This window comes from Dipodomys merriami, unplaced genomic scaffold, assembly GCF_024711535.1.
Source record: "Dipodomys merriami isolate MVZ:Mamm:240054 unplaced genomic scaffold, mDipMer1.0.p SCAF_21, whole genome shotgun sequence".
NCBI classification, from domain to species: domain Eukaryota; kingdom Metazoa; phylum Chordata; class Mammalia; order Rodentia; family Heteromyidae; genus Dipodomys; species Dipodomys merriami.
Window position 1 is genome coordinate 31,701,426 of NW_027203493.1, and position 16,224 is coordinate 31,717,649.

The 16,224-nt window shown below is 38.6% G+C and overlaps 1 protein-coding gene across 2 annotated transcripts in view; it reads left to right on the plus strand.

The window, feature by feature from the left end:
• The window catches only part of LOC138834093 (coatomer subunit beta), a 45,862-nt gene extending 40,066 nt beyond the window's left edge, over nucleotides 1–5,796 (plus strand). For both annotated transcript variants that reach the window (XM_070032846.1, XM_070032847.1), the window contains exons 19-22: nucleotides 1,866–2,011; nucleotides 2,483–2,572; nucleotides 4,602–4,757; nucleotides 5,417–5,796. In XM_070032846.1, coding sequence (XP_069888947.1) covers nucleotides 1,866–2,011; nucleotides 2,483–2,572; nucleotides 4,602–4,757; nucleotides 5,417–5,476 — 452 coding nt within the window. In that variant the 3' untranslated portion in view covers nucleotides 5,477–5,796. The remainder of the gene's footprint in view (nucleotides 1–1,865; nucleotides 2,012–2,482; nucleotides 2,573–4,601; nucleotides 4,758–5,416) is intronic.
• The last annotated feature ends 10,428 nt before the right edge of the window (nucleotides 5,797–16,224 follow it).

Below are 16,224 nucleotides of genomic sequence, written 5' to 3' on the forward strand. Positions count from 1 at the left end.
CTTCCCTAGCATGTGCAAGGCCCTAGGTTCTATTCCTAGCATGACAGAGAGAGAGGAAGGAAGGAAGGAAAGAGAGAGAGAGAGGGAGGGAAGAAGGGAGGGGGAGAACAATAGGAAGGACATGAGAATGGCTCAGTGGTAAATTTCATGAAGCCTTGGTTTTAATCCCCAGCATCACAAAATAGATAAAAGCAAAGAAACCAAATAATTCCCCCAGAGAAGGTTATAAATAGCACAAAGAGGACATTTGAAAACAGAGTCCAAGACAATGGTAATACTAAAGATTTGGTCAGGGTAGGAGATAACATTAAGAAAAGAAAAGGGATTCTGTAATACGCTTAGAGTAAAATCTTAAAGAAGTATCTGAAACTTCAAAAGTCAGGTAGCCTACAGTATGAAAGAGAATCCTTCGCATTTATGAGTTGCTGATCTTAAAACATTGTGTAGCATGTCTTGGGTAGTGGTGGTGGCTTGAATGCTAAATAGTTGAAGAAATAAAGATAGTGAATGTTGACAATTTTAAGACGTTGGCTTTGATAGTAATAAGAGGAAACAGTGGCTAGAAGAGAGGTTAAAGATGAGATAGAACTCCTTTTTTCTCACTGGATCTCAGAAGTAGCCCAAGCCAGTCTGGAACTTGTGAATTACAGGCCTGCATCACCAGCTGCAGCTAAGACTTTTGTTTTTGTTTTTTTGAAGTTTCTTTTGTTTTTAATAAAGAAAAGAGACCCCTGAGTATATTTTTTGAGTGTAAGAAACACAATTTATTAAGGGAATGGAAAGGTAAAGACATACTAATGAAAAATTTAGTTCTTGAACTGAAACAGGAATCACAGCTGTCAGGAAGGTAAGTTCTGAAGAGAAGAGGTAGCACTTCTCTGCTATGAAAGATGTTTACTTTTAGAAACAGCTTAAAACTAAAAGAAGAGGGCTGGGATGGTGGCTCAGTGGTAGAGCGCTTGCTTTGCATGCATGAGACCCTGGGTTCGATTCCTCAGCGCCACATAAGCAAAAAACAAGCCAGAAGTGGTGCTGTGGCTCAAGTGGTAGAGCGCTAGCCTTGAGCTGAAGAGCTGAGGGACAGCGCCCAGGCCCAGAGTTCAGGCCCCACGACTGGACCCCCCCCCCAAAAAAAAAAAAGAAACTAAAAGAAGATACTCTTGATAACCTTCTGTTTTCACAGAATATAGAAGGAATGGGAGAATAGCAAGAGAAAAGGTAAACTGCAATCAGATTGTAACTTTCTACTGTGGAAGAGTTGTAGAAGCAAAAAATATACGTACTAAGCTCAGCAATATTTACTTAAAAAATACTAGTTTAGGGTTTAGGGATGTGGCTTCATTGTAGAGTGCTTGCTTAGCATGCATGAGGCCCTGAGTTTGATTCCTCAGTGCCATGTAAAAAGGTTAATAATAATAATAAAAATTTAAAACCAAAACAAAATTAGTTTAGAAAAAGGAGGGCAGGTATGAGGTAGAAAAAAAAATACATTAGCAGATCACCTACTATGGGAGCATGGTGCTATTTGTGTATTCACTTCAGCACCTAGCACACTACAATTGCTATACAAATATTCAATGTATTAAATTTACTAAATTTATTTAATACCAAAAAAACAGGTGTCTGATTTTAAATCCTAGCCTGACTATTTATCACTTATGTGACCTTGAGCAACTTTATTTAACTTTTCTACTATTGTTTCTTCATCTGTAAGGTAGAAAATACTGGAAAAGCATTTTGGCTAGCACCCAACTTGCAGTATTATATAAATATCTGTTGCTATCATAATTATTATTTGGGCATATTAAAAATTACTTGAAGTTTTCATTTGTGATTTTGGACCTTTTTGTACATGTATATTACAGTTTATGATGTCTCTGGAGCAGCAAGTGACAGAAATTGTGTGGTTCTCAGTGATATCCACATTGACATTATGGACTATATCCAGCCAGCAACTTGCACCGATGCTGAATTCCGTCAGATGTGGGCCGAATTTGAATGGGAAAACAAAGTTAGTCTTTTAGTATCTGTTCTTATAAATTAGCTTTATGTAGAAATCATGCAAGTAGTTATGTAATTTTCTATGGCAAATAGAATAAAGCAGCAGTTCTGTAGTTAATATTTAAAACATTATAGATATGTTTCTATACTTTTATGGATGAACAATAATTTACCATTGAATCTAATGTCCAAAAGAGGCCTTGCAGACTCTGTGACCCACTGAGGAAGTCTGTTCTTTTGAGCTTTGATTTATTTGAATTGTTTTGTATATTTTGTGTTCATCTTCTATGAAGTTACCTACATCTGAAAGCACTGATACCAGATTCCTGGTAACAGCCTGCAAGTTGGATTTTGTAGATGTCATCTACTTTTTTGTTGTTCACTCTTCCCATAAATAATTGGAAGTTCTGGGATAAAATAGTGATTCATAATATCTCATCATATGATTTATGATCTTAATACATTTTTTTCTCCTCTCCAGGTAACAGTTAACACCAATATGATTGATCTAAATGACTATTTACAGCACATACTAAAGTCAACCAACATGAAGTGCCTCACTCCAGAGAAGGTAAAATTTGACTGGAAAATTTTTTGTTGTTTTTAGAATGCAGCTTGAACTCAGGGCCTGGGTGCTGTCCTTGAGCTCTTTTTGCTCAAGGTTAGCTCTCTACCTCTTTGAGCCACAGCTCCACTTTTTGAGTAGTTAATTGGAGATAAGAGTCTCATGGAGACTTTTCTGTGCAGGCTGCCTTTAAACTGTGATCCTCAGATCTCAGCCTCCTCAGTAGCTAGGACTACAATTATAAACCACCAGCAAGCTACCAGTGCCAGGCTTAGAATATCCTTATACCTGATTGAGTACTACATTAGTTTCCTGGCTTTTTTTTTTTTTTTTTTTTTGGTGGTGGTGGGGCCTGAGCTCTGGGCCTGGGCACTGTCCCTCAGCACTTTAGCTCAAGGTTAGTGCTCTACCACTTGAACCACAATGCCACTCCAGTTTTTTCTGCTTATGTGGTACTGAGGAATCTAACCCAGGGCCTCATGCATGCAAGGCAAGCACTTTGCCTCTGAGCCACCTTCCCAGCCCGTTTTCTGTCTTTTTTATGTTTCTTCTAGTATCTACTTGTTATAATTCATTCTGTTAAAAGTACTTTTTTTTGTTAATTTTTTTTTGTCGGTTGTGGGGCTTGAACTCTGAGTCTGCGCATTGTCCCTCAGCTCTTCAGCTGAAAGCTAGCACTCTACCACTTGAGCCACAGAGCCACTTCCGGTTTTCTAAATGGTTTATTGGAGATAAGAGTCTCACGGACTTTCCTGCCCAGGCTGGCTTTGAACTGTGCTCCTTAGATCTCAGCCTCTTGAGTAGCTAGGATTACAGGCATGAGCCACTGGCACCCCACTAAAAGTAGTTACTTTTTTTTTTTTTTTTTTTTGGGTCCGGTTGTGGGGCCTGAACTCTGGGCCTGGGCGCTGTCCCTCAGCTCTTCAGCTCAAGGCTAGCGCTCTACCACTTGAGTCACAGTGCCACTTCCGGCTTTTTTCTTTTTTGCTTATGTGGTGCTGAGGAATCGAACCCAGGGCCTCAAGCATGCAAGGCAAGCGCTCTACCACTGAGCCACCTTCCCAGCCCTAAAAGTAGTTACTTTTAAAATGTTTAAATCTACTTAACTTTTTATTCAAGTATATTAATCCTATACGTTCTTGGTGCAGTGGCTCAACTGAGTTCTCAAATTTGTTTTTTTCTTTTTGGCCTTCTCTTGATTCAGATAGAGGCTTATTCAGAAATATTTTTTCTTTATAAAACTCTGTTAGTGTTACAATATTCATATCATTAATGAAATTTGTCCTGTCAGGTTGAGGATATAACTCAATGATAAAGTGCTTGCCTGGCATGCGCGCGCGCGCGCACACACACACACACACACACACACACACACACACACACACACGATTAATTCATATGTTAGTTTATTTAGTAAATACTAAGTCTGCAAAAAGGAGTTTGGCATAAGAGCTAAACAATCATAAAGTATGCAAATACAAATTGGAAAAAATACAGTTTTTAAAGTCAGGTTTATTGGTTTATAATACACAGTGAAATCCATACTTTTTATATGCATCCTTGTAGAATTTTGGCAAACTATAATATGATCCTGTAACTGCCACAGTATGCGAGATACATATACTTTGTTGAATGGCAACTTCATTTGTGCAACTACTTAGAGATAAAAATAAAATTAGAAAAATGGTACATAGAAACATTTATTTTTTTGTGCTAGCACTGGTGCTTGAATTCAGGGCCTTTTACTGTCTCTTGGCTTTTTTGTTCAAGGATAGCATTCTTCCACTTGAGCCATAACTTCACTTTGTTCTTTTTGCTGGTTAATTGGAGATATGGGTCTCGTGGCTTTATCTGCCCAGGCTGGCCTCCAAGTGAGATCCTCAAATGTCAGCCTCTTGAGTTGCTAGTATTACAGGTGTAAGCCACCAGAGGCTGGTGTAACTAATATTTTAAATAGCAATTCTCTTATGCTATTTGGTTTTGTCAGTCGGTAGTTCGCTAGTAAAGTATTCGATTTATCACAAATTCCTCCCAGGCCCTTTCTGGTTACTGTGGCTTTATGGCAGCCAACCTTTATGCTCGTTCCATATTTGGAGAGGATGCACTTGCAAATGTCAGCATTGAAAAGCCAATTCACCAAGGACCAGATGCTGCTGTTACTGGCCATATAAGAATTCGTGCAAAGAGTCAGGTAACAATACCTTTATTTTGAGAGCATCTTTGAACTAAACAAAAGGGAAAAAATTTATGTTTTTCCTATTTCTATAATATCTTTTGTCATATTTACATTTTGTGCATGAATGTTATTTAATAAAAATACTACTTTTGCTTCCTTAAAATGGCTATCTCTTGAGTCTGGTTTTTTGTTGTTGTTGTCAATCATGGAGCTTGACCCCAGAGTCTAGGTATTGTCCCTGAGTTTTTTGCTTAAGGCTAGTGCTCTGGCATTTTGAACCATGGCTCCACTTCTGATTTTTCGGTGGCTAATTGAAGATTTTTCTGCCTCGGCTGGCTTTGAACTTCAATCCTCAGATCTCAGCCTCATGAGTGGTTAGAATACAGGTGTGAGCCCTTAGCACCTGGCTATTCTGGAAAATTTTCCCAAAACCAGATTGATTGCTGTGGGATGTTTGTCAGATAGATTTTGCATAGTTTTGTTTTTTAAAGCACTGATGTTAATCTATCACTAAAATGGACTTAATAATGTTTTGCTAAGTCTGTTTTTGTACACCCTAGGTTTTGTTTTTGATGTAGTGACGTTGAATAGAGGCTTAGTTAAATTGGAATAATAATAATGTACTGCTTATACATACTTTCAATAATTATAAATATTTGCATTCTTCTTTACAGGGAATGGCCTTAAGTCTTGGAGATAAAATCAACTTGTCTCAGAAGAAAACAAGTATATAAGAATAAACAAAAACTTCTTGAAGCTTTATAGTTAAAATTTAGGTATGGGCTTACTGGATTCCATCATCTTTTGTACTCTTTGATGCTTTATGTTATATATAGAAGCTGAGTTCATGCTAAATGCAGACTAGCCTATAATTTATAGTGTTTCCCTTAAATCAAGATTGAGTTCAAAATTTGTCTTTTGTCTTAACAGTCCTTAATGCTCTCCTCAAAGTATATAATGTTTTTGCCTATACCAAGACCATTTTCACAGTACAATAAACAGATTTATTCATAAATTTTTGTTACTTTATAAATAAATAATTACTTAATTTTAATATGGACCAATGGATTTCTTTTAATTGAGTTCTAGATCCCTATTATAAAGTTACTTTTTCTTATTTGAAAGTACCAGGATTTGAACCCAGGGGCCTCTCATTCTCACTCAGCTTTTTTACTGGCTAATTGCAGATAGGAGTCTCTCCAGTTTGTCTGCCCTGGCTGTCTTTAAATAGTGATCCTCAGATCTCAGCCAGTGCTTCACACTGGCACCCAGCTTAAGTTACTTTTTAAATCATTAATATATTCAGTTTTATTAAGAAATTTTATTTATTTTTTTTGGGGGGGGTCCAGTCATGGGGCCTGAACTCTGGGCCTGGGCGCTGTCCCTCAGCTCTTCAGCTCAAGGCTAACTCTACCACTTGAGCCACAGTGCCACTTCCGGCTTTTTTCTTTTTTGCTTATGTGGTGCTGAGGAATCGAACCCAGGGCCTCAGGCATGCAAGGCAAGCGCTCTACCACTAAGCCACCTTCCCAGCCCTATTAAGAGAATTTATAAACTCAGTGATATGAAATGAACCAAGCCTTGATTTACTTGATCAATGTTTACTTATTTAATACTACAGCATCAGTCCCTCTAAAATGCCTGTGTGAAGGTCTTTTCTCAAACTTAACTCCAGGGAGAAAGTACCAAACTAAACAGAACAACAATTTTTTTTAAAACTTGAAAGAAAAAAAGATCACCTTTAGTTTAAAGAAATTTTTTGAACCTTGACTGAAATAGATAAACTGTTCTTGATGATCCTAAGTCATAATATGAAGCAGATAATCCAAAATAGATATTTTTGTCATTCCCATTTAGTTTTGAGTGTTCTGTATTTGTTAGAAATCAAATTGGTCCCAGCCAATTACTAAAGCTATCTGGGAAGATTAACTCTAGAAGATTCAATAAGCTATTTTATTTCCAAATTACCTCTTCCTTACTTATTATCTTTTGATCACTTTACTAGAGTTGGGCACATCAACCTCCCTCTCCATTATGATTTCAAGTCTGTTTCTGAATAGAGTTTCCCACCTTCTTTGCACTGTTTTTTTTTTGGCCAGAAATGATTGAGGTAATCTGATCTTTCAGCTGAATCGGAACTTAAGCCATTATTCTTTGTTTCCATCTAGGACTTCAGTCTAATTTCCCATAAGTCCATAGATTAAAGTCTGTGAAAAAGTGAAAGCAGCATCTTCTATTTCAATGAGAATAGAATGATATTTTGTGTGTAAGGAGATTTATCTTGTATGATGTCATAAACTTCGAAGCCACTTTAAAATCATTAAGCCAGAAAAATACAAAACCAGTGGCTACCAAGTAGGAAAGATAAGAGGAATGTATTGAATCTAAAGGGTAGAGACATGATGGAAGAAGAGGAACTAATGTAACTTTATTTGGATTTAGATTATTTCCCACATTCTTCAGTTGAACATTAGTTTAATTAGATATCATTAGGTATTCTGGGATAAAAAGGATCTCGTAGTAGTAAATTTGGGAACAGCTGCTTAGTGTCTCATACTGGGGATTCACTGTGAATATTAGCATATTACATGCAGATTCTGAAAGATCCTACAGTAAAGATAGTTTCGTTTGGTTTAATCCAGAATATTCTAAGCTTGCTTGACCAAAGAATCCTTTCTTAGAATACCTATGTACTTAGGATATGGGTAGTAGTCTTGTATTCACAATCAATTTAAAGTTTCAAGGAATTATACTTATATATGTCCTAGAATGCCTCATGTTCTTGTTGTTATCAGATTGTCTCATGTTGCTTTTTTTTTCCTTTTGAGACATGATCTCTCTCTACAAACCAGATCTATCTGCCTCAGTCTCCCACGTCCTAGGATTTTGCTAGGATTAGCTATCCCTGAACTTTTTGTTGCTGCTGTTGTTCAAGGCTAGCAGCACTATACCACTTGAGCCACAATTCCACTTCCAGCCTTTTTGGTGATTAATAGGAGGTAAGAGACTTAAGGACCTTATCTTCAGGTCTCAGCCTCCTGAGAAGTTATGATTACAAGCATAAGTACCTGGGCTTTGCACATTGCCATTTTTGAAAAAATTAATTCTAACTACTCAGGAGGCTGAGATCTGAGGATAACAAAGCCATCCTGGGCAGGAAAATCCATGAGACTCTTGAATTAACCACTAAAAAAAGCCAGAAGTGGGACTGTGACTTAAGTGGTAGAGTGCTAGTCTTGAGCAAAAAAGAGGTCAGGAACGGCACCTAGGCCCTGAGTTCAAGCCCCAGGAATGTAATTTAAAATAATAATAATAATATATAGATGGAAAAATAAAAGGGAAAGAAGTTAATGCAGTTGTCAGAAGTTAATTGCAGTTGAAGCTGCCTACTTCATTTGCTTACTTTTAGCTATATGTGTGTGATGGTTGTGAGATGAACTGCTTAGCAGAACTTTTATTTAGAGGAGCTTTTTTCTCTGTGCCCTCTCTATTTGAATGAAATATGCATACACTGAGAAGTGTTAGATGTTCACACAAGAAGATACCATCTAATTAGGACCATAATGTCTTGTTAGAGACTACATATTATCTACAACAAGCTTAATATGTTAATAATGTATTAATGTATTGAATGAATAAACTAGTAAATATTAGGACAAAATTATATTTCAGTACTCTCATGACACTAGAGGGAGCTCTATGCAGTTATTTTCATTTGGAAATTAGACATCAGTATTTTAAAGTTATTAGAAGAAATGGTAAGGTCATTTTTTATTAGCAAAGTAATTCATAAATAATAAAAATATACATTAAGATACATTGAGCTGTTTTTACCTTTTTGTTATAAAACAACTTAGCTAGGCACCATGGCATACACCTATAATATCAGCATTTGGGTTTTGGTTTTTGTGGGTTTTGTTTGTTTGTTTGCCAGACCTGGGGCTTGAGCTCTGGGCTCTGTCCCTGAGCTGCTTTTGCTCAAGGCTAGCACTTTACACTTAAGCCACAGTGCCACTACTGGCTTTTTTCTGAGTAGTTTATTGAAGATAAGAGTCTCATAGACTTTCCTGCCCCAGCTGGTTTTGAACTGCAGTCCTCATATCTCAGCCTTCTGAGTAGCTAGGATTACAGGCATGAGCCACCAGGCCTGGCTAATAACAGTAGTTGAAAGGTGAGGCAGGAAGATCATGAGTTTTGGCTACATAGCCAGACCTTGTCTCAAAAAAATAAAATAAAAAACTTCAAATAGCAAGATGAGTGCTGGTATTTTGCGTCTTGTCAGGATTTTCTACATGATAGTTTATCCTTTGTTCTGAATGCTGTCCTCAAATTAGGGTTAGTCAGACAAACTTCTTGCTTTATTGTCATCTCTCAGATTCTATACACAATTAAAGGAAATATTCTGTATCTCCAGGAGATATAAAAGTTACCAGTTATAGTAGAGAAGTTCAGTTTAGAATCCTTTCTTGGCCACTCTAATGATAAAAGCTAACATAAGCTGTGTGCTGGTGGCTCATGTCTGTGATCCTAGCTACTCAGGAGGCTGAGATCTGAAGATTGTGGTTCAAAGCCAGCCTGGGAAGCAAAGTCTGTGAAACACTTATCTCCAATAAACCACCAGAAAACTGGAAGTAGTGCTGCGGCTCAAGTGGTAGAGAACTTGCCTTGAGCTAAAGAGTTGAGGGATAGCACCCAGTCCCAGAGTTCAAGCCCCACAACCGACCAAAAAAAAAAAAAAAAAGAAAGAAAGCTAACACATTGGATCTGGGATATAGCTCAATAGGAGAGTGTTTGCCTTTCATACACTAGACCCTGGGTTGAATCCCCAGCACAAAACAAAAATAGTACAACTTATTGGCTGCTTGCTTGTGACAGCCAGGCATTACATTTCAGAGTTGTTTCCATGATGCAACCCTTACAATGACTCTTTAGGAAAATTCTTATTAATGCCATCACTCACAAATGATTACATTCTCAGGAGAAGTTCTGGGCTAAATATGAGAAATGAACCCAGAAATAAAGCCATGGTGTTCTTGCATCTAGTCACATATTTTTACCACTATATCATTTCTTTGTACCTCAGTTTCCTTATTGTGAGATGCTATGATGTCTAATTCATGAAACTGATGAAAAATACAATAATATTATTCAGAGCATGATAGATATTCCTTAATAAGTGTTCATCCATTTTCATCCTGAAACCTATTCCCACTGTTCATAAATCTCCCTCAAAATTCTTTGAGAGAGAGAGAAAGAGAGAGAGAAAGTATACTGTCCAGAGGGGTTACAGTTACATGAGCCAGGTAATGAGTCCCTTTCCTATCAAGCATTGTTACCCCCTCCGTTATTTTTTCCCTACCATCCCTTTCCTTCCCACCTCCCCAACTCCTCCCTCCCCACCACCAAAAGTTGTAAAGTTCATTTTCAACATAGTGTCTTATATATCTCGTTGTTACAATGAGTCATCCTGTAACCTTATTTCAGCATTTTGTTATTTCTCTTCCCCTCCCCAAATTAGAAAAATGTGTATACAAGATGCAGGACACCAGAATTCAATACAGTGACAACAGGGGTTATACCATGGGGGAAGAACATACAAAAGAAACAAAAATCACATAGTACATTATAAGTACCTTAAAAAGAACAGCAAGAAAGATAAAATCTCTTGTGTCCCTATCTTGGGGTTCATTTCGTTTAGCATCAGCTTATATGGTCATATGAACAAAGCTTTTTTATAAACCTCCCTCAAAATTCCTTATATCCTTCTTTTTTTTTTTTTTTGGTCGGTTTTTTGGGGGGCTTGAACTCTGGGCTTGGACACTGTCCCTGCGCTCTTCAGCTCAAGGCAAGTGCTCTACCACTTGAGCCACAGCGCCACTTCTGGTTTTCTAGTGGTTTATTGGAGATAAGAGTCTCACAGACTTTCCTGCCCGGAGTGGCTTTGAACCGCAATCCTCTGTTCTCAGCCTCCTGAATAGCTAGGATTAGAGGTGTGAGCCACCAGCACCTGGCTTCCTTATATCCTTGAAAACTTTTTTTGTCAGTCATGGGGCCTGGGCCTGGGCACTGTCCCTGAGCTCATCAGTTAAGGCAAGTGCTCTACCATTTGAGCCACAGTACCACTTACAGTTTTCTGGTGGTTAATTGGAGGTAAGAGTTTCAGACTTTCCTACCTGTCGAACTTTGAATCACAATCCTCAGATCTCAGCCTTCTGAGTAGCTAGGATTAGAGGTGTTGAGTCCCTGGCACCTGGCAACTTGGTCTTACTAAGTATCCCAGGCTGACCTCAAGCCCTCAATCCTCTTTGAGTGCTGAGATTACAAATGTGTGCCTCCTTGAGTTCGTGTGTGTGTGTGTGTGTGTGTGTGTGTGTGTGTGTGTGTGTGTGTGTGTGTGTGTGTGTGTGTGTGTGTGTGTGTGTGTGTGTGTGTGTGTGTGTGTGTGTGTGTGTGTGTGTGTGTGTGTGTGTGTGTGTGTGTGTGCGCGCGCGCGCCTGCCTGAGCATTGACCCGTAGCTTTTTTGCTCAAGGCTAGCCTTCTGCCATTTGAGCCGCACAGCTTTACTTTGAGCTTTTTGGTGCTTAATTAGAAGAAAGAGTTTCACAGACTTTTCTACCTGAGCTGGCTTGGGACGGTGATCCTCATAGCTTCCTTTTTTTTTTTTTTTTTAACACAAGGAATATGATTAAAAGAAGCTTAATTTCTTGAGAATTCTTTAATTGAGGTATAATTGTCCCTAAACTTTGTAACTGTTGTATTAACTCTATTTTAATAAGCTCTTGGAATTTTACCTATCAACTTGTTATTTGAGCTAAATTATGCATCACAACCCACATTTCTCATATGGTAGATTGCCTATGATGAACATATAGGCCTTATTTAATTTTACAATGATAGTTAAATGGTTCTTTAAAAAAATGAATACTAAAGATAACGTATTGGGATTATAAAAACAATATAATATTTAGGGCTACTCACTGATGAGAAATTACTTATATCTAGCCACATCCTTCTGGCAGTGACAGGATTTCTTCGAAGAGTCTGCTATGACAAAAGAATGCAAGTAGGATTTGTGCCTTCTAACTGGGGTTCTACCTATGATTGTGGGATTTTAAGAAAACTTACACTGTATATATTCTGGAATAACTGAAACCAACAAGATATATGAATGGAATGTAGCACTGTGGACTGAAATAGCTCTGAATGAGTCTACCTAAATCTAACCCAATTCTAATCCCAATATTCTAAGTAACTTTGCAAAAATAGGCAGGTATATCTGAACCCATCTCATTAAATAGCAGTTTAGTTAATCTTCAGGGTTTCCATATGGAAAAGAAAGCCTTGTGTTTTTAGAGCTACCTCTCCAGCAGAATTTTAAATCATTCTCACAGATAGCTCAAATCAACACTATAAAATGGGGCTGGAAGTACAGTTCAGTGGTAGAACTCTTGTGCATGAAGCCTTAGATTTGCTCCCCAGCTCTCAAAAAAAAACAGAGAGAGGGAGAAAGGAAGGAAGGAAGATAAAGAAGAAAAAAAGGAAGGGAGGGAAAGGAATGGGGGAAGTAAGTCATTTATGCTGAGGAGGGAGGGAAGGAAAAAGGAAACTGTAAGATACTTAGGCTAGAAACCCATCAGTTATCCTTTATTCTCATATCTCATCAAATATCAAGCCTATGTTCATTGTTTATACTCAGGAGGGTGAGGCAGAAGGATGGAACTTCAAGGCTAGCCTAAGAAGGCTACATAAAACCCTATCATTTTCCTATGACCAAGTGAATTAAGCATGTAGGCACAAAGATTATAAGCAAGGCTAGGGATATAGTTCAGCAGTACAACACATCATAAAGGCTTTGGGTTCAATCTCTAGTTAAAAAAAAACACCAGCCCAGAGCCGGTAGCTCACGCCTGTAATCCTAGCTACTGAGGAGGCTGAGATCTGAGGGTCATGCTTAAAGCCAGCTGGGGTAGGAAAGTTTGTGAGACTCTTACCTCCAATAAACCACTAGAAAACCGGAAGTGGTGCTGTGGCTCAAGTGGTAGAGCGCTTGCCTTGAGCTGAAGAGCGCAGAGACAGTGCCCAGACCCAGAGTTTCAAGCCCCATGACCAACAACAACAACAACAAAACAAAAACCACAAAAGACTGAATCAAATTACACCATGAACATGTGCCTATAAAATAATAGTTGTGAGAAAGTATTCTGTAAGAATGTATGTCTCGAGCAGGGGGCCAGTGGCTTACACCTGTAATCCTAGCTACTCAGGAGGCTGAGATCTGAGGATTGTGGCCGGGCGCGGAAGTCTATGAAAGTCTTATCTCCAGTTAACCACCAGAAAGCCGGAAGTGGCACTGTGGCTCAAGTGGTAGATTGCTTGCCTGGAGCTGAAGAGCTGAGGGACAGCACCCAGGCCCAGAGTTCAAGCCCCATGACGGGCAAAAAAAAAAAAAAAAAAGAATATGTCTCTTACATTAAAATGAATTTGGATGTATTTTAGACATATTGCTAATCTTTCCAAGTAAATAGAAAATTGATCACTAGTAATACCACTAGTACAACTTGAAAATTAATGGCATTTCCCCCACCCTATTTACTAGGTGCGGCTAAGATATTTCATCTGTGTAGTCCCTTATTCCAGCTCTTAAAACAGTTATATCTGTGATCTCGATCTCTTCAGCTTCAAAGTAGCTGAAACCTCATCCTGTTCTGGGCCCACCCAGAGAGCTAGCATCTCTTATGAGAAAGCATTGCATTCCCCTGGGAGGGTGGAGACTAACCCTGCTGGACTTCACCAACCAGCCAATAAGGAAATGCCCAGTTGACTGAGTCTGTCTGCAAAATGGCTATATTTTACCAAGCTGTGCAAATCATTTCTTAAACCCTAGCAGTATAAAAAAAAAAGTGAGCTTAATGGATCATAGTCAGTTCTCTTTCTACAAGTTTTTTAAGGTCACCCTTTTAAAAAAAATGACCCCTTGCTTTGAATAAAGGTGTGGTTCTTTCTGTTAGACTAGGAGTGTGGTTTTCAACTACCCCAGCTAGAGCACAAGTATTCCACAGCTACACGGCTATAAATAGATAATGGTGATCTCTTTCCCAAGTCCAAGGAAACATAAATTGATAGAAAATTTTGTTCATTTTATGTGTCTTCTCTATAAATGTTTTTAGTATTTTAGTACCTGCTACAAAAATTTAAAAACACTAAAGAAGCATTATGAGACTATTTGGCTAGCTTAATGTTCATGATCTATCTAATAGCTTATTTTTGTGGCTCTGTGTGTTCCTGGTGGTTTTCTATTATTGTATATGTACTTTTGCTACAAAATTGTTCTTTATTCACCAATTTAAATGTGTCAATATTTCATGAGATAGCAAAGGTGACACCCCTAGCTTATATGTCTTGTACAATTTAAATCCTCATGCAATCTTCTAGATCATGTACCATAGAGTACTATTGAATAGAAGAAGCTAAGTTCAGGAAAAGTCCTGGAAAAGAATGTACTGGTTTTGGCAGTCAGCCTCTTAAGATTTTTTTCCCATTACCCAGTAGAAGGTGCAAGCTTGGTTCTGACTGATAATACCTACTGTATATCTAGTGTTGTGCTATTTTGAAGTTACTCAGCCTGAGATAAAGTGTGGCATATGGGCACAAAACAGCCAGTCAGAACACTAGTTCAGCTAATCAGAACACTAGTTACTTAAATCTTTTACTTGAGCTTGGGGAAGTTTTCTGTTATTTTGTTGAACAGGTTAATGCCTTTAGTTTTTATTATTTCTCCCTTGTATATTCCAGTTATACTTAGATTTGATCTTGAATGTCCCTTTGGTATGCTCTGAGTGTCTTTTTTTTGGTATGCTCTGAGTGCCTTTGACTGTTCTAATTCCTCTGCTTTATCTTCAACCCCTGAAGCCCTGTTTTTGACTTCTTTTGTTCTATTGCCTATGCTTTCAACTGTTTAGTATAGTGAGATAGAGCTCTTCATGCTTCCTAGCTCTTTATTGATGTCATTTTTTCATGTCCTTCATAAAGCTCTTCATGCTTTGTAGCTCATTGATAGTGTCTCTCCTGTCCTTCACTTTTTTTATTATTTCGTCTTGCTATTTGTCCACCTTCTTTTGGTATTTTAGATTTTCGAGGATCTGCTCTTTTATTTCATCAGTAATCTTCCTCATCAATGCTTTAATGATTCTTTCATTGTCCTCCCCTGTGTGGTTGTTTTTCAAGAATGGAATGTTGGCCGGTGGGTTAGGCCTATAATCCCAGCTACTCAGGAGGCTGAGATCTGAGGATCGAGGTTCAAAGCCAACCCTGGCAGGAAAGTTTGTGAGACTCTTATCTCCAATTAACCACCAGAAAACTGGAAATGGTGCTGTGGCTCAAGTGGTAGAGTGTTCCCCTTTAGCTGAAGATCTGAGAGACATCACCCAGGTCCAGAGTTCAACCCCGACAACTGGCCAAAAAATAAAAAATAAAAAGAATGTTCCTTGTTCAATGTGGTGATCTTTTGCTATGATTTACAGGTTTAAGATTTGTAAAGATTCTTCAATATAGCTCAGTTGTAATGGGGAGAGGTGACTTGAGAGCTTAACTCTAAGTAGAGAAGATTAGAATTCTAAGGCAAGCAAAAAGTGAGGGGAATAGCCGGGTGCTGGTGGCTCACACCTGTAATCCTAGCTACTCAGGAGGCTGAGATCTGAGGATCGCGGTTCAAAGCCAGCCCGGGCAAGAAAGACTGTGAGACTCCTATCTCCAATAAACCACCAGAAAACCGGAAGTGGCGCTGTAGCTCAAGTGGTAGAGCGCTCACCTTGAGCTGAAGAGCTGAGGGACAGCGCCCAGGCCCAGAGTTCAAGCCCCACGACCGACAAAAAAAAAAAAAAAAAGTGAGGGGAATAGTTTGCTCAAGAGATAAGTGGGAAAATGAATTGCAAGTTTACAGAAGAAAGAGTAGAAAGAAGGAAAAGAGGCAAAAAATGAGAGGGGGCAGGAGGGAAGAGAAAAATAAGGCCAGATGCCGATAGATCACGCCTGTAATCCTAGCTACTTGGGAGGTTGTGATCTGAGAATCAGAGTTTGAAGCCAGCCCAAGCAGGAAAGTCCATGAGACTCTCATCCTCAATTAACCACCAGGAAACCAGAGGTGTCACTGTGGCTCAAAGTGGTAGAGTGCTAGATTTGAGAAGAAAAGCTCAGGGACAGTACCCAGGCCCTGAGTTCAAGCCTCACAACCAACGAAAAAGAAAGAGAGTAATAAGAAAGACATACCTGGAAGTAGAGCTGTGGTTCAAATGGTAGAGTGCTAGCCTTGAGCAAAAGAACTCAGGGACAGTGCTCCCCCCCACATCTATTAAAAAAAAAAAAGATAAGCCATGAATTCTACTCCAATGAAGAAAACAAAATTGAGAAGTGATAAGTATTAATCCCTAAACACTAGTGCACACAACTATAAACAGCCTAAGCCAGGTGCTGATACACATTTAA